Genomic DNA, 21,769 nt, shown 5'->3' on the forward strand with positions numbered 1-21,769 from the left:
GAATAGTTGTTCTTGACATGATGTTAGGGCCTCCCTCAATGAGTCTGTCTACTCCTTGGAGTTGCCTGGAACAATAATAATAATAATAATAATAATAATAATAATAATAATAATAATAATAACGTCTCCAGCCAAGAGGCTGCAGGTTCGAATCCCGCCATACCCTTAGCATGATTTGTGATTATTTAATCATATATATATTGCTATAGCCTGTGTCCTCGTGCAGTAAGATCTTTGATGTCTTTTCACCATAAAAATCAAAAGTAACGTAGTGTATATAGTTTGTATGTGTGTGCTTGCACACAGGTCCGTCGAGAAAGGGGGGGGGATTCCCTGGCTCATGATTGATAGGGACCCAAAATTTCTAATTTTGGAGGCCTGCTAAGAGCTTTGCTCCCTGGCCCAGTGTTGGCTCTCGAGGCCACAGCTCGTATACACACATTAAAATTACATTTACTCTTATAGGACAGCATTATAAAATATAAATATAAATCAGCTAATGCCTTTTATTCCCTTATAGGGAGTATGCGAGGGAGTAGAATAGCCTTTATACCATTTCTAGCTTTTGGAGACTGAGTGGGCAGTTTAATCTCCACCGGTAGCCAATCAGAGATAGCTGGCCTATGTGATGTCTGTTATTAATTATAGCAGCCACCGATGAAGAGGCAGGCAAACAAGCGTTACCTAACCCTAAGAAGATATGTCAACTTGGTACCTAATCCTAAGAAGATATGTCACTGTCTGAGATAATGTGCGTACTACGGTGGATTTTCTTGAGTTTACGGGATGAAAAACCCGAGTTTCTGGGAAGAAAAATCCGCTTGCCCATTCCAGAAATCGACTAACTCAGGAGCCAGTCGAAGAAAAGCTTAGAAAAAGTTCCTTCAGTCCGCGACTAGACTTGAACTTAAGTCAAACTTCGAGCGACCAAGTGCAGAGGATGCAAGAGCCACTTTCACTGAGCTACACAGGCCTTAGGACACATTATTATTATACAAACACCTCCTGGAGTCAAGACTCATCGAGGGAGGCAATAGTAAGATACATTCTAACAGAGATGATGTTTTTCATACCTCATCTTAAATTGGTTCAATGTTTGCACACGCACCATCTCATTTGGCTAAAATTCCACTCACCAACTACTCTCCATGCAAAAAAGTCATACCGCACTCTCGTATGCACCACACTTTTATACAATTTCCAAGAGTATCCTCTTGTCTCTATCCCCCTTCCTTCTTTCAACCCTTTGAAAAATATCTTGGATATCTAGTTGATTAGCACCCTTTAACAATTTATATGTCTCAATCATATTGCCCCTCTTCCGCCTGTTGACTAGCATCTGTAATTTACATTATCTTAACCTGTCTTCATAGTAAGTATTCCACAATCCCGATATAGCTTTTGTTATTCGCCCCTGAACGTTTCCCATCGCTTATTTCTCACCTAGGAACCCAGGTGACCAAATCGATGCGCAATAGTTCAGATGTGGTCTAATCAAAGACTTGTACAGCAGAATGACCACATGATAATTATAGTAACGACCGGTTGTAAATCTATAGTATATTAGTATCTTAGGGATTTCGATAATCAGGGAAGAATGCCATTTCAGTGAATAGTCATGGAATTTTTTAAGATACCTCTGGTAAGTAGGGTGGGGGGAATAGCGTCACACTCTGCAGGTGATCTTAATTGTGGATTTGCCTACTACTAAAAAACATTCACAAACATCCATGTCACAGTAGGATTGGAAACCATGTCGTTTGGTTTAAAATCCTTCTACTAGTAAATGAATATGGTAAGTGTGTAGTAAACTCTTTACCGAAAACAAATAATCGAAAGACAACTTAACAGAATAGCATAATCAGTTCAAATTAGCAGAATCAAAAATCCATTTATTGAAACGCGGTTAAAAAAATCATCTAATCAATAGAAAATTAATCGAAGCTGCAAAAAAAAGCAGTTGAAAGGCAGTTGATTTTTTTTTCAAGCTATTGTTATTGACAAGTTTCATTAACGAATTTCTCTCTGTTGATGTCTATACTGCATATTAATATAATTATTTCAATTGATTTTCCTTTAATATGTTAAAAATGATGAATTTATGCATATAGTAGATGTATAAATTTCTGTTATATAATTTAATACGATCTTATGTATTATGGAAAATCAAATGTAATATGAACTTTATAGGCCTATATGTAGCTCTGTGGAAATGGCGTTTACATCAGCGAAAAAAAAAAAAAAAAAAAAAAAAAAAAACACGAATTTTTTGTGTTAAAAGGAACGAAGTCTAAGTAAAAAAAAAAAAAAAAACACTTGTAATGTTCGCTAAAAGCAGCATTATAAATCGTATTTTAACTTAAAGATAAAGGTTAGTAATGCCACGAAAGAGAATTATTAAAGCAACCGTATATCCAGTTATGCGGAAACTGGATCATTAAGAAGACAGACAAAAAGCGAATCAATTCATTTGAATTATGGGCGTGGAGCAGAATATTAAGAATCCTATGGACTGCAAGAATGACTAATAAGAAGGTTGGAGAAAATATAAAGACAGAATGCTCTTTGGAGTCAGTGATTGCTAAACAGAGTTTTTATTATTATTATTATTTGACACCTCCAGGGAGTCCAATGACTCATCGAGGGAGGACACCTGCTCTACAACTCTGTCTCCACCATTCAATCACCAACTGACCGCAACTACATCAACGCCATCTACCGCCGATCACCACTGGTATTTCCACAGACAATCACAAACATCCGTGCCCAAGGCAGGATTCGAACCCATAGCCTTTTGGCTGGAGAGGGGATACCCTATCCACTCAGCCAACCAGGCCGGCTAATGTATTTCAAGCATATTATGTGAGTGGATGAATCATTGGAAAAAAGACAGTTATGTTCAGGGAGAATAAAGACATGAAAAAGAGACAGAGGAGTCTAATGAACAACATAAAGGAACTTACCAACATGAAATTATAACTTGAAAGAAAACACAATAGGCTGAATTTTGTTCGCAAGATCACCAACAGTTGGAAATGGCACATAACAATACACAGATAATATGTCTGCTCATCAACCAACAGACTGCAAGTTCAAATCCAACCATGTTTGTGATTGTCTTTAGGTGGGTGGGTGATAATATCATCCCCCTGGTTTGAAACAGCAGTCTCCTGCTTATTGGAAACCCAAAATCTTATTAAATAATTCCATGTTTGGTTTCTAGACTAGAGTTTTCAGATTGTGTAAAAAAAAAAAAATATATATATATATATATATATATATATATATATATATCTGCTAATGCCTTTTATTCCCCAATGGGAGTAGCCTATTTAGCCCTGCTAAATTTTGGAGACTGGGTTTGGAGACTTGTCAATCTCCAAAATAAAAATTAAAAATTAATAACCTTAGCTCATAGAACATTTTAGTACTGTGTATTTGCAACCTTTCATGGTATGAGCCACATAAAAAAAAAAAGAAAGAAAAGAAACTCGCTGTATTTTAAAAAGAAGTCGGTGGGTACAATCAGTGGTGAGCTATGGATAACAAAGGGCTCACATCATCGAGCAAAAAAAAAGGGGCGGAGCTAACTTAACCTTTATAATACTTATATTGCAACTTTGTAGAGCTTCTGACAGACATGATAATTTCTGTAAGGATATCAATCATTAATGCTATATCTTTTAAAAATTCCAAATTGAGAAGTCGGTTTAAAAAGCCCTTATATTTATTGTTCGATGCAAAATGCTTGCATAAAGCTGGGTAATTTCTCCACACAGCAAGAACCGTTCGTAAACTGCAAGCTGCCCATTGTGGTCCAAACACACGGCCAATCTTAACAGTATCATAGTTTTCAATTCCGATCAAAAGGAATTGAAAACTATGATACTGTTAGACTTTGCTATGGAATTTGGTAGGAAAACCACATGAGGCATAAACTGGAGAATATGGGATTGGAATATAAGATATTGTATTGGATAAGTGGGTGACTGATAGACAGGTATCAGAAAGTGATACATGAGGGAGTGTAAACACTGTATCAGATTTAGGTGATCAGTGGTGTGCTCCAGAGTGTGCTTAGACTATTGTTGTTTAATCTGTAGATGAATTATATTGGGAAGGACGTGACAGATGATTTTCAACTGCTTGCTGATGATGCAAAGTTGGGCAGAGCAATCAGAGATGATGCTGATATTCAGTATTTATAGGATGATTTGAATAGGCAGGAAGTGTAAGAAAATGATAATGGCCATCAATTCAATGTTAGTAAGTGCAGAGCTATGCACTTTGGCATGATGAGATATCCAATGGCATAATGTACTGGTGGAATTATGCTTGGAGTAACTGATGAGACTAGAAATCTTGGAGTTATGGTTGACATGAAGTAGAAATTGAAGGGCCACATAGCAAAAGTTCATGGTTTCTTTCTGCCAAAGATAATCTGCCTAAGGAAACTGTCCATCTACTACACAAGAAATTCATTTTCCTTATTCTCAGATGCAATCTCTTCATCCCAACATATATTATAATTAAAATCACAGACAATGATCACCTTTCTTTTATTTATTAAGATAATTAGTTGAATTACTGAGTAATTACTTTGTATCATTCAAGTGGAAATAATATAGTGACTTAAAGTGACAGAAACCATTTTGCGAATTGAGGTGTATGCAGAACCGGCGCTAGGATCTTTGTCGCTCGCATGCAATGTCTATCTAAGTGCCCTGTAACGATCCGGGCATATGTGGTTCTTTTACGATAATAAAAATGTAAATTATTTGAAATTTCTTAAATAACTTTTGACAGAACCTTCACATGTGGGTTTGCTAAATGTAACGAACCTGGGGTGTTGAGTAGGCAGGATAATCGTTAAAAACCCGAATATTCAAAAAATTCTCAAAAGTCAAAGCAAATTTTGATAAAGCCACTTCACTTTAATCGTTGAATATAATGATACAGGGATTATAGCCTTCTCACCGACCAGAATCGCTAACAAAATTAAAATGAATTTTAATTTAAGTTAAAATTTATTTGAACTAAAATTTAAAAAATTCTTGCATTTTACAAGTTACTAAATTCTTAGAAACTTGTAAAAAAAATTTAATAATTTTTATAAGTGGAACTATCTTTTAGGAAAATAAAAGAAACTCAAGATAGATGAGAAAATAAGAAAAGCATTCAGCAATAATTAGAACATTTAATATGTATTCAAAAAATAACATCTTTACAGAATAACAGAAAATAAATTAAATTACATAAATTACCTGAAATTTTTTAAATTAAAATTTTAGGGTTTTTGATTTCATATTCATAAAATTAGAAATAATGGTCTTAACGTTTAATTCCGCACATATAACATTTTCAATAGCTATTAATGCCAAACTAACAAGCCTTTTTTGCGACATACTTGTTCTTAAGTAGGTTTTAATCAATTTCAACTTGGAAAAGGAACGTTCACCACTTGCTACACTAACAGGTAAGGTTAATAGTATTCTTAAAGAAATTGAAAAGTTAGGGAAAGATAAATTATTGGACACAGTAAAATTAAGAATGTCGAAAGGGTTTTGAATATTTAAATTATTCTTCTGAAAAATATCCCGGAAAGCACATAACTTGTCATATAATTCTATTGCATTTATGTCTTTATTGTCGCTGTTCTTCAAGGGAATCTCTAAATCGTCACAATTATTTCGTAAATCTTCGTTATTAATTTGTAATAATCTATACAAGAAATTGAAATTATCATAATATGTTTTTAGTTGTTCAAAACGTTCTATTAACGAACACATTGCAACATCTAGAAGTGTATAAAACACATTCACTCTAAATTTCTCTTCTGGCGATTGTGGCATTTTGTCATGATGCTCGTAGTCAAATTGTCATGTCTTCTTTCATCGTCGGACTTCCGTACCAGAAATTCTTGTTCTCCGTCCACCTCTTCACTCAGTTCTTTTGCCATTTTAGAACTTCTTTAAAATTTGTATCTCATCGATACTCTTGTAAGAATATTTTATTTCAATAGATTGTAAAGCAAGTGTAATGTACATATTTTTGTCTTGAAGCATTTTACTCACAGGATTTATTTTGTTAATTAAATCACCCAGTTATAAGAGAGCAAATAAATTTGTAGTCCTTTATTTTAGCACATAATGTTTGTGCTTTATGCTGAGTTTCTTTATTAACGTTTTCATTATTTAAAATTTCAAAACATGCATCGTAAATTTCTCTTAACTGTAGAGGGCGGATTGCATTAATTTTACTTTCCCATTGCGTTTCTGATGGCTGTTTCAATGTTCATTTTTTTACAAACTCTAAAAGGATTGCCCAATGTTTGTAAGAGAATAAAAAGAAATTGTATATTTCTTGAATAATTGCAAAGAAACTAATTGTATCTTCATTCACTTCGGCTGCATCATTAATGATTACATTTAGAGTATGAGCAGCACATCCACATAAAATGCTCGAGGATTTTTGTTTAAAAGCATATTTTGGAGCCCATATTTTTTTCCTTTCGTATTTGTCCCATTGTCATCCTTGACCTCGCATATTTTCAATAGGAATGTTCCATTTTTCCAGTTGTTCCATTATTGTTGCACATAAACCATGTCCTGTGGAATCTGATATATCTGCAAAACCTACGAAGTTTTCCCTGATCTTGGCAATTCCATTGTCACAGGAAACAAAGCGAATAATAATGGTCATTTGTTCTGTTTTACTTGCATCAGGTGTGCAGTCTAAAATTATGGAATAATATTTAGATTTTGGAATTGATAATAAAATTGTATCCCTGATTGCATTACTTAAAGTTTCCAATATTTAATTTTGACTGTCTTTACTCAAATAGTGTACTCTATAGTTTTGTTGTAGGGCCCTTTCAACATGATTTTCCATAATGGGATCAAACTTCGCAAACAGTTCGACTAATTTTACAAAATTGCCATTATTCCTTTCATATAATTTATCAGATTATCCGTGAAAAGCTAAATTTTGGCTACCAAAGAATTTTATAATTTCAATCAAGTGTTCTAAAGCACTCGTCCAACGTTTCTTTTCCATTGAGTTTGGCAATCAATAGTAGTTTTGTTTTTTAAATTTTTACCAACTTCCTTCCATTTTAAGAAATTTTTCATGTGAGTTAAACTAGTCTCATGTCTATGCAAAGTTGTACTTACATTTCTCCAATCGTTATAACCTTCTACAAGACTACTTGATTCGGTAGGTGCAAAAGGTTTGCAATAAAAGCAAAAAACAGAATTTAAAGTTTTGGAATAAATGAGCCATGTTCTTGGCACGAGCTCACCGTTTTCCATTTTTCTATTATAATACATGTCGCCAAATTTATGACCATATGTATCTCTGAGATATATTATATTTTTCTGTTGAACAGGCCCCATTTCAATTAAAACAATTTGTAATTTTTCATCAATATTTCCCTATTCACCTGGATCTTCAAAATTTACAGAGACTAACAATGTGTTAGTTTCATGGTCAACTACAACTAAATCTTCTCCTAACTGTTTTCACTTAAATCATGCGTCTTGTTATCTTGTTCAATAGTTGGAATAGTACTTTCATGAAAACTGGATGATATGCACGGTTCTTCAACTTTGATTTCTGATGTATCGAGTTGGTTACAATATGCATCAGAATATTTTAATATTTTAACAAATTTATTAAGAGCCTCAGTTTGTTTCTTAACATCTGCTTCTTTCGGATAACTTTTTTTTTAAATTTTTGATTCCATTTCTATTTTATACCCACAAGAAATTATTACACAACACAACACAGAGATGAAATAATAGTCCGTACTACGCTACTATGATGTCTTTACAATACCACTCTCCTGATTTTTCACTTCATCTGTTGCACGCGTCACTTTCTCCGGTGCACTCACTCACTCACTCCAAAGCTATTCAAATGCAACCCATACTGCTTGTATAAAACCATTCTTTCTTCAATCACATGCCATACATCCACAAACTGTACTCCCTTCTCCTCACACAGCTCCACTAGCATACCATTCATGATTTTGACTCTCCGTCGCAACTCACTATTGTCATACCTTTGCAACACACTGACAACCCATTTTCATTTCATCTTGTAATCTTTTCATCCCAAAGCTGCATAACTTTATAACTTTCCACATTATAAACTGATAGTCATTATTCTCTGCCCATAATTGCATCATTAGCAAAGAATTGGAGCATGGCATTGGTCTTTTGGCTCCTCTTGTATTCTGCTCGGCCATATGGGTTTGTTAAGGGAAGGCCATGTTTTAGTAATCTGCTTATGTATTACAATAAGGTGACAAATTCACTCAATAACAGAGATGCATATATGGAGGTGTACTTGGAATTTTCAAAGGCCTCTGATAGACTGCCACATGACAATTGAAACAAATGAGATTAGTTAACAGACTAGTAAGTTGGATAGCTGATTGGCTGTTGGACAGGTATCAGCAGGTTGCATATGGAGGAGTGGCATCCCAAAAGAGAAAGGTCAATAGTGGTGTGCCACAGAGATATGTTTTGACACCATTATTGTTAAACCTGTATATTAACCACATTGGGATGGCTTAACTTTAAATGTGAAGTTGTTTGCTGATGATGCAAAATTGGAAAAGGCTATGAGAAGTAGAGGCAGACAGTGTGGACTCAAGATCTGAAGACTGTGTGAATGGGCCTAACAGTTTAATGATGCAAAGTACAAGGTCTTGAAATTTGGTATGCAAGGTTGTGATGCAAATGTACAATTAATGCAGAAATTTTGAAGGAGGTGGAGGAGATGAGAGATCTGGGAGTGATGGTGGATAAAGACATGAAGTTTAGGGATCACACTGCTAAAAATCATAAAAACATCACAAGAGATTATGACAATAATGAGGAGGACATTGACATGCAGAAGCAAAACAGTTATGGTTCCCTTGTATAGGGCTTTGATCAAGCAACAAATGGATAACTGTGCACAGATTTGGTCACCTGGTTTTTCAGGGAGTTGAGGATGTACTGGAGAGGGTCCAGGGAAGGTTTATCAAAGTTAGTGTCATGTCTATGGAATGTCAGATATGAGGAGAGATTGAGGGGTTGCAACGTACAGAGCCTTGCAAATAGAAGAGGAGATGTGATTGAGACATAAATGGGGGGGGTTGCTTACCAAATTTATGAGGAGATATTTCATAGAATAGAAGGAGGCAAGGGTAGAACTAGTAGCCATCCTTGGAAGTTGCATAAGGTGGGTGTGAACAGGGGTGGGGGGTATGTGAGCAGGTTTGGTATTAATAATGATGATACTTTAATTTTGTCCATTAGCCATCTTCTATCAAAAAACTTATTAAATGACTTTCAAAATCATTCAGTATCATGGTGTAGTCATTTCTTTTATACAAGCATACTGTTGCTTTATTGTAAAAAGTAAGTAGATTACTAAAATAATAGATTACTATTAAGTAGTTGACTATTCCCTGTTACAAAGTGACACTGTTCCAATAGAGTATTATATACTACCCATATCATACCGATTCATAATTCTGCTCTCAATTCACCTTTTCCAATATACTTTAACCACCACTCTAAAAATATGGATTGGTCTATAACTGGTTACCTGTGACTTTGAGCTTCCAGTATGTAATGGAACTTTTTTTTTTTTTTTGTCTTTGTGTTCTTTGGAACTTTTTGTATTTATGTTCTTTTGTAATGAAGACATCTTCATTACCTTGAAAACCAGTTAATAAGACCTCTGCACAGTAATTTATATCTGACCTTATTCAAGCCTTTACACAATGTAACCATAAACTCTTTATTTCTACATGTCAAAGTTCTCCTCATCATTACTAAAATGTGTTGTTATACCTTCACACCTTCAGCAATGAAGTTGTGAAGGCATCTTATCCCTAAACTTTAAATCCCTGTCCACCACCACCACCACTACACCCAGATCTCTCTCCACTTCATTCAAACTGCCTTATCAGTTACTCTACATCCCATCATTGCTATTGAAATTTCTAAAACTTACACTTTGCAACATTGAACTGGTGGCTCCAGTCGCTTACACATTCATACAGTCTATTTAGATCCTCGCATAAGGTCACAATGTCTATTCTACTCTTTATAATTCTAAACAACTTTGCATCATCTGCAAACTGCTGCATAGCTTCAATGAGATCTGATCTATGTTTACAAGTTAGAAGCAGTGACCATGAAACCAACCCTTGCAGTACATTGCTAGTTACTTTCCTCTTCTGGAATAGCAATTCCCATACACAGATTACTGATAATATCCAAAAGTGAATGCCAATCCAACTCATTAATTTATTATCTGACTCCATTCATTCGAGATGCTCAACATACAATGCACATATATCCATTTGCCAGAAAGAGACCCAAAAAATACTGTTCCAAATTATACACAAAAAAATTTTCCTGGCCCTGATGGCATTCCTCCAATTGTCCTAAAGGTTTGTACATCAGAACTGACTCTTATCCTATGTCACCTGTATATACTCTCTTACTCCACTGGTATCTATCCCACAACCTGGAAATTGGCCTATATTCAATCCATTCCCAAGAAAGGCAACAAATCATTGCTGTCTAACTACTGCCCTATCTTACTCGCTGCAGTCTAAAGTATGGAAAAAACCATCAATTCCCAACTCCTACACTACTTGAAGGCACCCAGCTAATAAACAACTACCAGTATGGATTCCGTTGCTGCCAATCAACAAGAGATCTGCTCACATATGTCATCCATCTCTGGACAAATGCCATGAAGAAGTTTTGTGAATCTCAAGTTATCTCCAAAACTTTTGACCAGGTCTGGCACAAAGGCTTATTTAGCAAACTTTGATCGTTTGGTCTGTCTCAGGATTTCTTTAGTTGGATTGCCAGTTTTCTGTCTGGATGCACACTGTGCGATGGTGGATGGGTCCCTATTTTCTCACCATTCAACTAATGCTGGGGTTCCACAAGATTCTGTCCTTCCAAGACGCTTCCTGCTATATATCAATGACCTACTTCAGTTGACCACCAACCCAATACACAGTTTTGCAGATGACAGCACATTGCACTCCTACCTTTCATTTGATAAAACCTAACCCTACACAATTCACCTCAACCCACAGAACATCAACCACCACTACCATCAATTCTGATCTCCAAGCCATCCTTCAATGGGTTTCAAATAACCTTGTTTGAAACTCAGTTTCTGTCTTATTTCTCACAAAAAAAACCCTTTTCTCCAAGTATTATTTTCAACAACACCAAAATTTCCAGACAAAATGATTTCTCTTCTTGGAATTACCCTGACATTAAGCCTTTCCTGGCAGAAACACATCACAACTATTGCATCCTCAGCTTCTAAAAAATTAGGATTTCTCTTTTGCTCAAGACGTTACTTAACCTCTGAACAGCAGTTAACCTTATACAAATCACAAATCTGCCAGCTATTGAATACTGCTCTCACATTTAAAATGGAGTCCCTAAGAGCTCCCTCAAAATGCTTGACTCAATACAGAGGAGAGCAATTAGACTTATTAATGACCCACCTCTTACCAACTCACTCCTCCCACTTTTGCTCAGGCATTTGGTTCTGCAATATGTGTATTCTATAAATACTTCAATGGCAAATGTTCATCTGAAATAGCATCAATAATTTCCCCGCTTAGTACTAAGGTCACTGGAACATGTGCAGCTGCTACTCAACATCTCTTCACAGTGCACCTTGAAACCCACAGAACAAGTTTCCTTTCCTCCTCCTTCATCACTGAAACCGCAGTATTGTGGAACAGTCTTCCCTTGATGTGTTTCCCAGGGAATAATGCAATATACAGTCTTTTAAAGTTCCTCCCTTCCCAACCCACTACCCATATACAGTACCAATGTACTATAGGTTGATCAACCAACCAACCTTAATAAATTTAGTTTAATCCTTTATCCAAATGTGAGCAAACAAAGTTTGCACCTGAAAATATCTTCAGGACTGAGGCAAGGTGGTGCATCTATTAGTAACTCATAGCAAAGGTGGACTAAGCTCTCATCACTACTTGTCTCAGTGTCTCGTACCATGCAAAGCACATCTCCTTGCAGATATATATAATGCTATGCATTAAGGGAAGGGCCACTACCCAGACCGGTTTCAACCTTTATTGAGGTCTCGTCAGTGGGAGGCAGACCCAAAAGTGGTGACACTAAGGCAGTTTAGCCAAGTGCAAAATAAACTTCCAACATCTTTCTCTAAATCCAGAGTAATTTAATAATAAGGTAGTACACCAGTTGGCAACTCGTATAGGTAAGTATGACTTCTCCATTGCTTCTGCCTTAGTGTCACCACTTCTGGGTCTACCTCCCACTGATGAGACCTCAATAAAGGTCGAAAGCAGTCTGGGTAGCAGCCCTTCCTACAATGCATAGCATTATGGGAAGGGATACTGAGACAAGGAGTAATGAGAGCTTGGTCCACCTTTGCTATGAGTTACCAACAGATGCACCACCTTGCCTCTGTCTTGAAGATATTTTCAGGCACATACTTTGTTTGCTCATGCTTGGATAAAGGATTAAACTAAATTTATTATAATCTAACCAAGTGCAAAATAAACTTCCAACCAACCATCCTCTCGTGTATGGGTTCAACATAAAAAAATAAAATAAAATTCCAATTTAGTTACTAACTTGTGGTGTGGTAACCTATCAAAGGCATGAGTTGTTTGCAGTGGTTATGAAAATGTAATGTAGGGAGAGTGAGAAGCTGGAGTTTTTGAGTAGAGCCACTAGATGAATGTTGAATTTTTAGTTTAGACTGCTTTGTCACAGCTGTCAAAAAAAAGGGGGGGGAGGTTACTGGGTGATGAAAGATATCTACCACCAAGAGGTCTAGTTGGCATTTTCTACAACTAGCGAAGGTATGCATTGAAGATGACAAAATTTGCCCTGTCAGAGCAATGTTTGTGGAAACTTGCTATCTATATTGCACAATCACCAGCCCTTAATGGCCCAAGACAAATATACAAATATTATTTATGAAAAAAACAAGAGAATTTTAAAACGTTAGGGCAGTTATCTCCCGTCAGAAGACAATCACAAACATCCATGCCTGTGGCAGGATTCAAACCTTTAGCTTATTGGGTTGAAGGGCAGATATTGAATACTACGCTCACATTTGGAGTGCCCCTCTCCCAAGAGCTTGTTCATAATGCTTGACTTAATACAGAGAGCAATTAGACTTATTAATGGCCCAACTCTTACCAACTCACTCCTCCCACTTTTGCACAGACGTTTGCTTTCTGCAATATGTGTATTCTATAAATATTTCCATGGCAAATGTTCATCTGAAATAGCATCAATAATTCTCCAACTTAGTATGTTAACCACTAGGCTTAACCAACTAGGCTGGCTTATACAAGGGCTAATATTACATCTAATTCTGTGCCTATATTTGTATTGGGATTTCATAATATCCTAAGCACATCCAATTCATACACCATGGGCTGGCGAAAGGGGGCATGCAGAGCATGCGGTGCATGCAGGCGCCATTCATAAGTTCATTTTTAAGAAACAAAATTTTTATCATGAAAACAAAAAATTCTTAGAATGATCAATATTAAAATAAATAAGGCCGGATACACCGAATAAAAATTAAAAAAAATTGTATATTGCCGCCTCTTTGATCAGCCAGCTGTTTACAATTTTGCAGCGAGAGCAGGCTAAATGCTTGCCTACAGAATGCTGTGTCTACTGCAGTCTATCTAAAATGAAATGGTGAATGGTTTTTATATGCAGAAACGAATTTTCGTACAAAACATTTGTTGCTAGTTAACCAGTCATATGCTTGAAAGAAGTGCTTGGCAGTGGAAACAATATTAGTGTGAGAGATAAAGAGATAACGGGAATGCAAGAGGAACAGGGAAATGGGCGAAGCTCGGATAGGCAGGGAGACAGGCATAGGGAGAATGGATGTTGAAAGTGGCAGTGAATGTGTGTGTATGAAAATGGACTTTGACATGCAGAAATAGAGAAGTTATGATGCCATTATGTAGGACCTTGATCAGGTCTCATGTTTATTATTGTGCACAGATTGGTCGCCGTGTTTTCATGGTGACGAGGATATGTTGGAAAGGGTCCAGAGAAGATTCACAAAAGTAGTCAGTGGTCTTTGGAATTTCAAGTACGAGAAGAGATTGAGAGAATGTAAGTTGCAAAGTATTGTTGTGAATAGGAGGAAGTGGGAGGGATATTTGAGCTAGTGTAGCTCAGAAGAAGTGGCGTTTGCACTCTATGGCACTTGACCGCACGAAGAAAGGATTTGGTGGTTCAAATCTAGTTGCCGACTAGAGGAAATTTTTTGTTGAGAGGTGGTTACAGGGTTGACACTGGGAAGTTCCTTCACTTGGTTGAACAGTGGGAAGGAGTGATGACAAGAGGCTATCACTGAAAGTTACGAAAGGAAACTGTGAGCAAAAGGGTGAGGAGTGATTTCTTTGCATGGAGGGTGGTTGAACCATGGAATGCATTGCTTGATGGAGTGGTGAGAGCGAGAATGGTCAATGAGTTCAAGGAGTGGTATGATAGACTTTGTGTTTCTTAGGGGGGGGGGGGACCTCCCCTTGATGAGTCTTGATAGGCTTTGTGTTTTTTAGGAAGGACCTCCCACGATGAGTCTTTTGACTCCATGGAGGCCTGAATAATAATAATAATAATAATATGATCGAGGCATATAAACTAGTCAGGGGTTGTTATCAGGTTAACATGGAAGAGATTTTTCATAGAATGGGAGATAGCTGTAGAACAAGAGGCCATTGCTGGAAACTGTATAATGAGAGTTTGAGCGGAAGGTTCTTTGCATGAAGAGTAGTTGTTGAGTTGGATGCATTGCCTGAGTGTGTTGTGAATATAGATACATTGAATCAGTTTAAGGCACAGTTGGATGAGTATTGTGTGCAATAGTGTGTACCTCCCACAGTGAGTCTCTGACTACATATAGGTCAGATAATAATAATAATAATAATAATTTAGATCATTAGCTACTGAGAGATGATTAATCTCTCTGATATATAAATTTCATTAATTTTCTATCATGTTTCCTTTCTTCTTTCAAATTTATGATTATGTTAGCTGACTGTCTGCAATATAGATGTATTTTCATTGCTTTGATAAGGAAATGTCATTACATGAAAGAAGTGGACCATTTGTGATTTTAGATCATTTCCATTTTGGTTTATTTATTTATTTTATATGTGTATACTCTAAGCTCTCACTATAGGGAGTACAAGAATAATTTGTTAGAGTGGATAGTTTGCTATAATGAATATTTTTATTGAGATTAGGGTGATGTAGTAAATTTCAGTTTTCTTTGTGTAGTTGCTCTTTTTTTTATAGAAAATATTTTAGGTTAACTTTTAGCAACTACTACAGCTTCAATTTTATCGAAAAGGACAACTATACAAAGAAAATTACTACATCACCCTAAGGTGATGTAGTAATTTTCTTTGTATAGTTATCCTTTTTCTATAGAAATTATTTTAGGTTAAATTTTAGCAACTACTACAACTCCTCAATCAACACTGTGATGAATATCATAGTATATTCTGTTTTCTTTAATGTAGGCCAACTATTTTACTGCTAGCTTTCATGATGCAGTTCTTATGCTGTGTAGAACTATAAGAACAGCAAAAGACAACAGTCGTGATCCATTAAATGGAACATATTTGGTATCTCAGTTGAAGAACAGTTTTTTCCCAGGTGAGTAGAGTGAAATCTGAAACTTTATTATTATTTTATTTTTATTTTTTTGTCATGGCTAGAAAATGGTTGGCTCTCAAAGAAAGACAACCATATCCTACCCATATTTTACAGGCACTGTTTTGCATTTTCCATGTAAAACACTGTAGCCATGTTTTACACTTTCTAGACAGTGTCTTACAGACTGGTTGTAGACATTTCTAACTATGCTAGAAGATTTTAGATACTATCTTCTTCATTGCTATGTGTAGTTTTTTGCAAACTTAATTTATTATTATTATTATTATTATTATTATTATTATTATTATTATTATTATTATTATTATCCCAAGACCTCATGGAGTCAAAGACTCATTTGGGAGGTCCTTTTATCACACACATACACAGCTCATCATAGCGTGCCTTGAACACATTCAAACTCCTTGCGGACACCACACTCTCAAGCAACGCATTCCAATCATTTACAACTCTGCACAACAAAAACCTGCCTCTCACTTCCCTACTCACACCTTCTTTATACAGTTTCCAGGGATGACCTTTGGTTCTCCCTTGATCTCCCACTATTTTCTGTAAAACTTCTCCAGCATTGATCCTATAAAAACCCCTTACCAACTTGTAGGTCTATATCATATCCCCCTCCCTCTTCCTCCTTTCCACTACTCTCTGCAAATTGCATCATCTCAATCTTTCCTCATACTCAACATTCCAGAGGTCAGAAACTACCTTAGTCAGTTGCCTTTGGACCCTTTCCAACATTTCTTTATCCATCTGAAAACCAGGTGACCAAATCTGGGCACAATACTCCGTGTGTGTGTGTGTGTGTGGCCTAATCAAATCCTTATACAAATAACAAGAATCTCCCTACTTCTACACATCGGTGTCCTCCTCATCATTCCCAGAAACCTTTGTGTTGTCTTCACATTTCTGGCTATGTGTTCCCTAAATTTCAGATCCTTATCCACTATCACTCCCAGATCTCTTATTTCTTCCACATCCAACAATATATCCTCACCAAGTATAAATTCTGCATCCCATCTTTGTTTTCCAAATTTTAAAACCTGAAATTTGGAAACATTGAATTCACATCCCCATTTCCATGCCCAATCACTCAATTTATCCAAGTCTTCTTGCAAGGCCATAACATCTTCATACTCTTCATGGTTCATCCCAACTTTGCATCATCTGCAAACAACTGAATATCTCCATCCAAATCTTAACCTCTATCATTAATATACAAGTTAAACAGTAATGGCCCTAAAACAGACCCCCGAGGCACTCCACTAGTGACTTTCCTTTTCCTGGATATCGCACCCCCATACACAACTTGTTGATACGTATCAGATAGCCAGTCTCCAATCCAATGCACTAATCTAATATCCAACCCCCTAGTTCTGCTCTAGTTTGACTATCAATTTATCATGAGGTACTCTATCAAAAGCCTTTGCGAAATCTAAGTATATTACTGTGTATTACTCCTCTGTCCAAGGAAGCAGTCACTTTATTGTAATAAGTAAGTAGATTACTAAAATATGACCTACCTTCAGCAAATCCATGCTGTCCAGCAAAGATAATACCATTGTTGTCAACCCAACTCTGAATCCTAGTTCACACAAGCTTCTCCAACAACTTAACCACAACACACAAATAGGCCTATAATTTGATGCTTGAGTTCGATCACCTCCTTTATGAAGTGGCACAATCTTGCCCTCCTTCCACTCCTTAGGAACTTGACTGAGTGCAAGACTCGTATTAATAAAATATGTCAAGGCAGGCGTTAACTCCCTGGCACATTCTCTTTCAGATGAGAATACATGGTGATATATTATCAAGTCCAACAGCCTTATTAACATCTAGTTTACTCACCCCCCCCCATACACCTCTTGCTCACTTACAGTCAGTCTCTCCTTCCCATCATCTACTGCTCTCAATCTCTCCATGTAGTCACATTCACAAGATTGAAAGACCTTTATGAACTGCTCATTAAGTATCTCCACCACACATTCTGCAACAGCTGTCTTTATAACATTTTCTCCTATCAGTGTCATAATTCCATACTCATTCTTTCTTTTGCTGGCTATATATCAAAATAACTCCTTTGGATTCTTTTTGGCTTCATTAGCTAACTGCTATTCATACCTCTCTTTAGCTGCCCTCACCAACCAAGTCACCCTCCTTGCGTGGTCTTTGTAGACCTCATGGAATTGGTTATTTCCACTTCTCTTATGCTGCCTCCACAATGCCCTCTTTCTCCGTATTGCATGCTTAATTTCTTTATTCATCCATCTCACACTTACCTTATTTAACCTTCTCACCCTTGGAATACATTTAGACATTGCATCTACTAGATAGTTTTTGAAAATCCCCCAAGCTGAAATTTGGAAACATTGAATTCACATCCCCATTTCCATGCCCAATCACTCAATTTATCCAAGTCTTCTTGCAAGGCCATAACATCTTCATACTCTTCATGGTTCATCCCAACTTTGCATCATCATATCGCACCCCCATACACAACTTGTTGATACGTATCAGATAGCCAGTCTCCAATCCAATGCACTAATCTAATATCCAACCCCCTAGTTCTGCTCTAGTTTGACTATCAATTTATCATGAGGTACTCTATCAAAAGCCTTTGCGAAATCTAAGTATATTACTGTGTATTACTCCTCTGTCCAAGGAAGCAGTCACTTTATTGTAATAAGTAAGTAGATTACTAAAATATGACCTACCTTCAGCAAATCCATGCTGTCCAGCAAAGATAATATCATTGTTGTCAACCCAACTCTGAATCCTAGTTCACACAAGCTTCTCCAACAACTTAACCACAACACACAAATAGGCCTATAATTTGATGCTTGAGTTCGATCACCTCCTTTATGAAGTGGCACAATCTTGCCCTCCTTCCACTCCTTAGGAACTTGACTGAGTGCAAGACTCGTATTAATAAAATATGTCAAGGCAGGCGTTAACTCCCTGGCACATTCTCTTTCAGATGAGAATACATGGTGATATATTATCAAGTCCAACAGCCTTATTAACATCTAGTTTACTCACCCCCCCCATACACCTCTTGCTCACTTACAGTCAGTCTCTCCTTCCCATCATCTACTGCTCTCAATCTCTCCATGTAGTCACATTCACAAGATTGAAAGACCTTTATGAACTGCTCATTAAGTATCTCCACCACACATTCTGCAACAGCTGTCTTTATAACATTTTCTCCTATCAGTGTCATAATTCCATACTCATTCTTTCTTTTGCTGGCTATATATCAAAATAACTCCTTTGGATTCTTTTTGGCTTCATTAGCTAACTGCTATTCATACCTCTCTTTAGCTGCCCTCACCAACCAAGTCACCCTCCTTGCATGGTCTTTGTAGACCTCATGGAATTGGTTATTTCCACTTCTCTTATGCTGCCTCCACAATGCCCTCTTTCTCTGTATTGCATGCTTAATTTCTTTATTCATCCATCTCACACCTACCTTATTTAACCTTCTCACCCTACAGAGATATCCTCACTTGGGTGATAGACTTTTGAAAAGTGATTACTCAGTAACTTGACTATTACATCTGATTTTGTCACCTCAATACCATCAGCACCCACTAAAGTTATCCTTCCGAAGTCATTCTTCCTTTTACTTGCCACATAGCGGAAAAACTCTTTGGGATTACCCTTGATCTCATTGGGTAAGGTCTTCTCATAATCTGATTTAGCTTTTCTTACTATGCTGGTAACCTTCCTAGCTTGAGCATTGTACTGCTCATGGGTGTACTGATCGCATTTCTCCTTGTACATTCTCCATAACATTTTCATTTTTTTACAGATCAAGTTTGATATTACTGCTCATCCATCTAACGCCTGCCTTGTTTGTCTTCCTGACCATGGGGACACAATCTGATATTGCTTTCCTTAGATACCTGCTGATTTTATCCCATGCACTGCTAACATCTTTCCCCTGTAATATGTTCTGCCATGGGATGGCTGCAAGCTCACTCAGAATCTTGTTATAATTGCCTAACCTATACGGAACTACAGGTTAGGCAATTATAACTACAGGTTATAATTGCCTAACCTGTAGTTCCATATATATATCCCTTCTTAACAAAATCAGATCCACAGATTTTGCAACCTCCCAAGTCAATATCACATGATCGCTTTCACCAATTGGAGGTAACGAGGACACCTTACTTATGGATATATCCTCTGAACCAATAACCAGGTCCAACACTCTCACACCATGTGTCTTTTCAGTTATGTGCTGTTTCAAGTAATTATCTCATAGAAGATGTATGAACTCCATTTCCTTTTTGCTACGTGATATTTCCTCCTTCCAACTGATATCACCATAATTAAAATCCCCCATAATAATCACTAAACCTGCACTCATTGCATTATTTTGCTGATGCATGAATTCAATATCTCCCCCTGAGCATCCAACTGTATATTTGGTTGTGTTGGTCACTATTTCACACAGACCGCCTCAAATGAACTCTCATTCACATGTCTATCATCTTGATATACTACTTTCTTTGGCTTCAACACATCATCTATCATCAACAGTACTCCTCCCACTGTTCTATCTTCTCTATCCTCCCTGAAAATACTGTACCCATCACATTCAATTCCAGTGACCACATCTTCTGCTGACAGCCAAGTTTCAGTAATGCCTACAACTTTTGGTGAGATTGCACTGACTAATGCCCAAAAATTCTTCTCTCTTATTTCGAATGCTTCTTGCATTGGTATACAAAAATTGCAGATTCTCGCTAGTTCTTGTACCGGCTTTACAACTGATATACAAGTCACTAATTTCAGTTGCCCCATGCCAATTTTTATCCCCTCTCTTCTGCAATTTATTCTGCGAATAAGGATCAATAAATATACAATCACTGCTAAAGTTTCTCTCTCTTACACTCAACCTTTTCAATATTAGTTTCCCTGCCCAATTACTTCAACTTGTTCAGAAAACAGTAACTTCTTCAATCGCTTATGTTCTTCTATGTTTAGATGCAGCCCATCTGTAGCATACAACTGTCTTTTTCCTTCAAACACACTCCAGATATCAGCAAATTCCAGACCTCTTTTTTTGCACATTCTTGCAACCATATCATTCATTATCATTGCTCATCTACTTAACTCGTAATTGTCAAAACGAGGCAGCACACACACTTTCCTCCCATTGACACTTTTCCTCTTCACAATATCTAACAATGTTCTTAAATCTTTTGCTACCCGATTTATAACACCACTCAGGTCATTTGTACCCACCATAACTATCATCTTGTCTGCATCATGCCCTCTCTTTATTGCTGAATCCACTCTTTCTATTGTCCAACCAGCCAGGCACTCCTCAGACATACCACTCTCCATACCCTTAATCATAGAATCGCCATATATCTTACCACTCTTAACTTCATTCAAGTCCACGCAAGCGTCACTCATGGACTCATTTTCTACGCTATTCAGCATGACTCTCCCAGTTTAATTACTCAATGCTCTTTTACTTACCCCCCCCCCCCACTCGAACGACATCTCGTTTCTTCTAGACCTCTTGTGGTTTTATTTTGTTGACTCCCAATCACTCCCATACTATTTATTACTGCATCATTCACCAAAAACTCACCCATACGTAATCCTGTTCTAGTTACTTCAGCTAAAGTAATCTCTATAGTCCTAATTTCTCTCTTTAACACATTAAACTCAGTTTTAACTGCCAGTATCGCAATACATCCATTGCGAAAAATTTATCACTGAGCCAGCCCTTTGTGTAGAAGTAGAAATCCTGTGCGCTGCTGACATACGTTTCTTGTTGGACGCCATCTTTACATGTTGAAGTAGCGAAACAAACGGCAGTGAAAACACAATATATACAATACAGTTCCCAACAATAACACCACTAAAGGACACTTGTATTTAACCGATGCACAATTGCAGCACAATTTGAGACAAAAAGTCACAATATGTTTAAATTTAAAAACACGTTTTCTAGCCTAACTAAACACGACCGCCACATTCACCAAGGACACTAGCGCCTGAAA

At 36.9% G+C, this 21,769-nt stretch overlaps 1 protein-coding gene across 4 annotated transcripts in view; it reads left to right on the forward strand.

Annotated features, from left to right (window-relative positions):
• The window catches only part of LOC150108266 (atrial natriuretic peptide receptor 1-like), a 352,590-nt gene that overhangs the window by 77,556 nt on the left and 253,265 nt on the right, over positions 1-21,769 (forward strand). For all 4 annotated transcript variants that reach the window (XM_090415713.1, XM_090415714.1, XM_090415715.1 and 1 more), the window contains one exon: positions 15,593-15,728. In XM_090415713.1, the coding sequence (XP_090271839.1) occupies positions 15,593-15,728 (136 nt within the window). The remainder of the gene's footprint in view (positions 1-15,592; positions 15,729-21,769) is intronic.

This window comes from Typopeltis vanoorti, chromosome 3, assembly GCF_054136105.1.
Source record: "Typopeltis vanoorti isolate ZY-2024b chromosome 3, IOZ_Tvanoo_1.0, whole genome shotgun sequence".
Taxonomy (NCBI): Eukaryota; Metazoa; Arthropoda; class Arachnida; order Uropygi; family Thelyphonidae; genus Typopeltis; species Typopeltis vanoorti.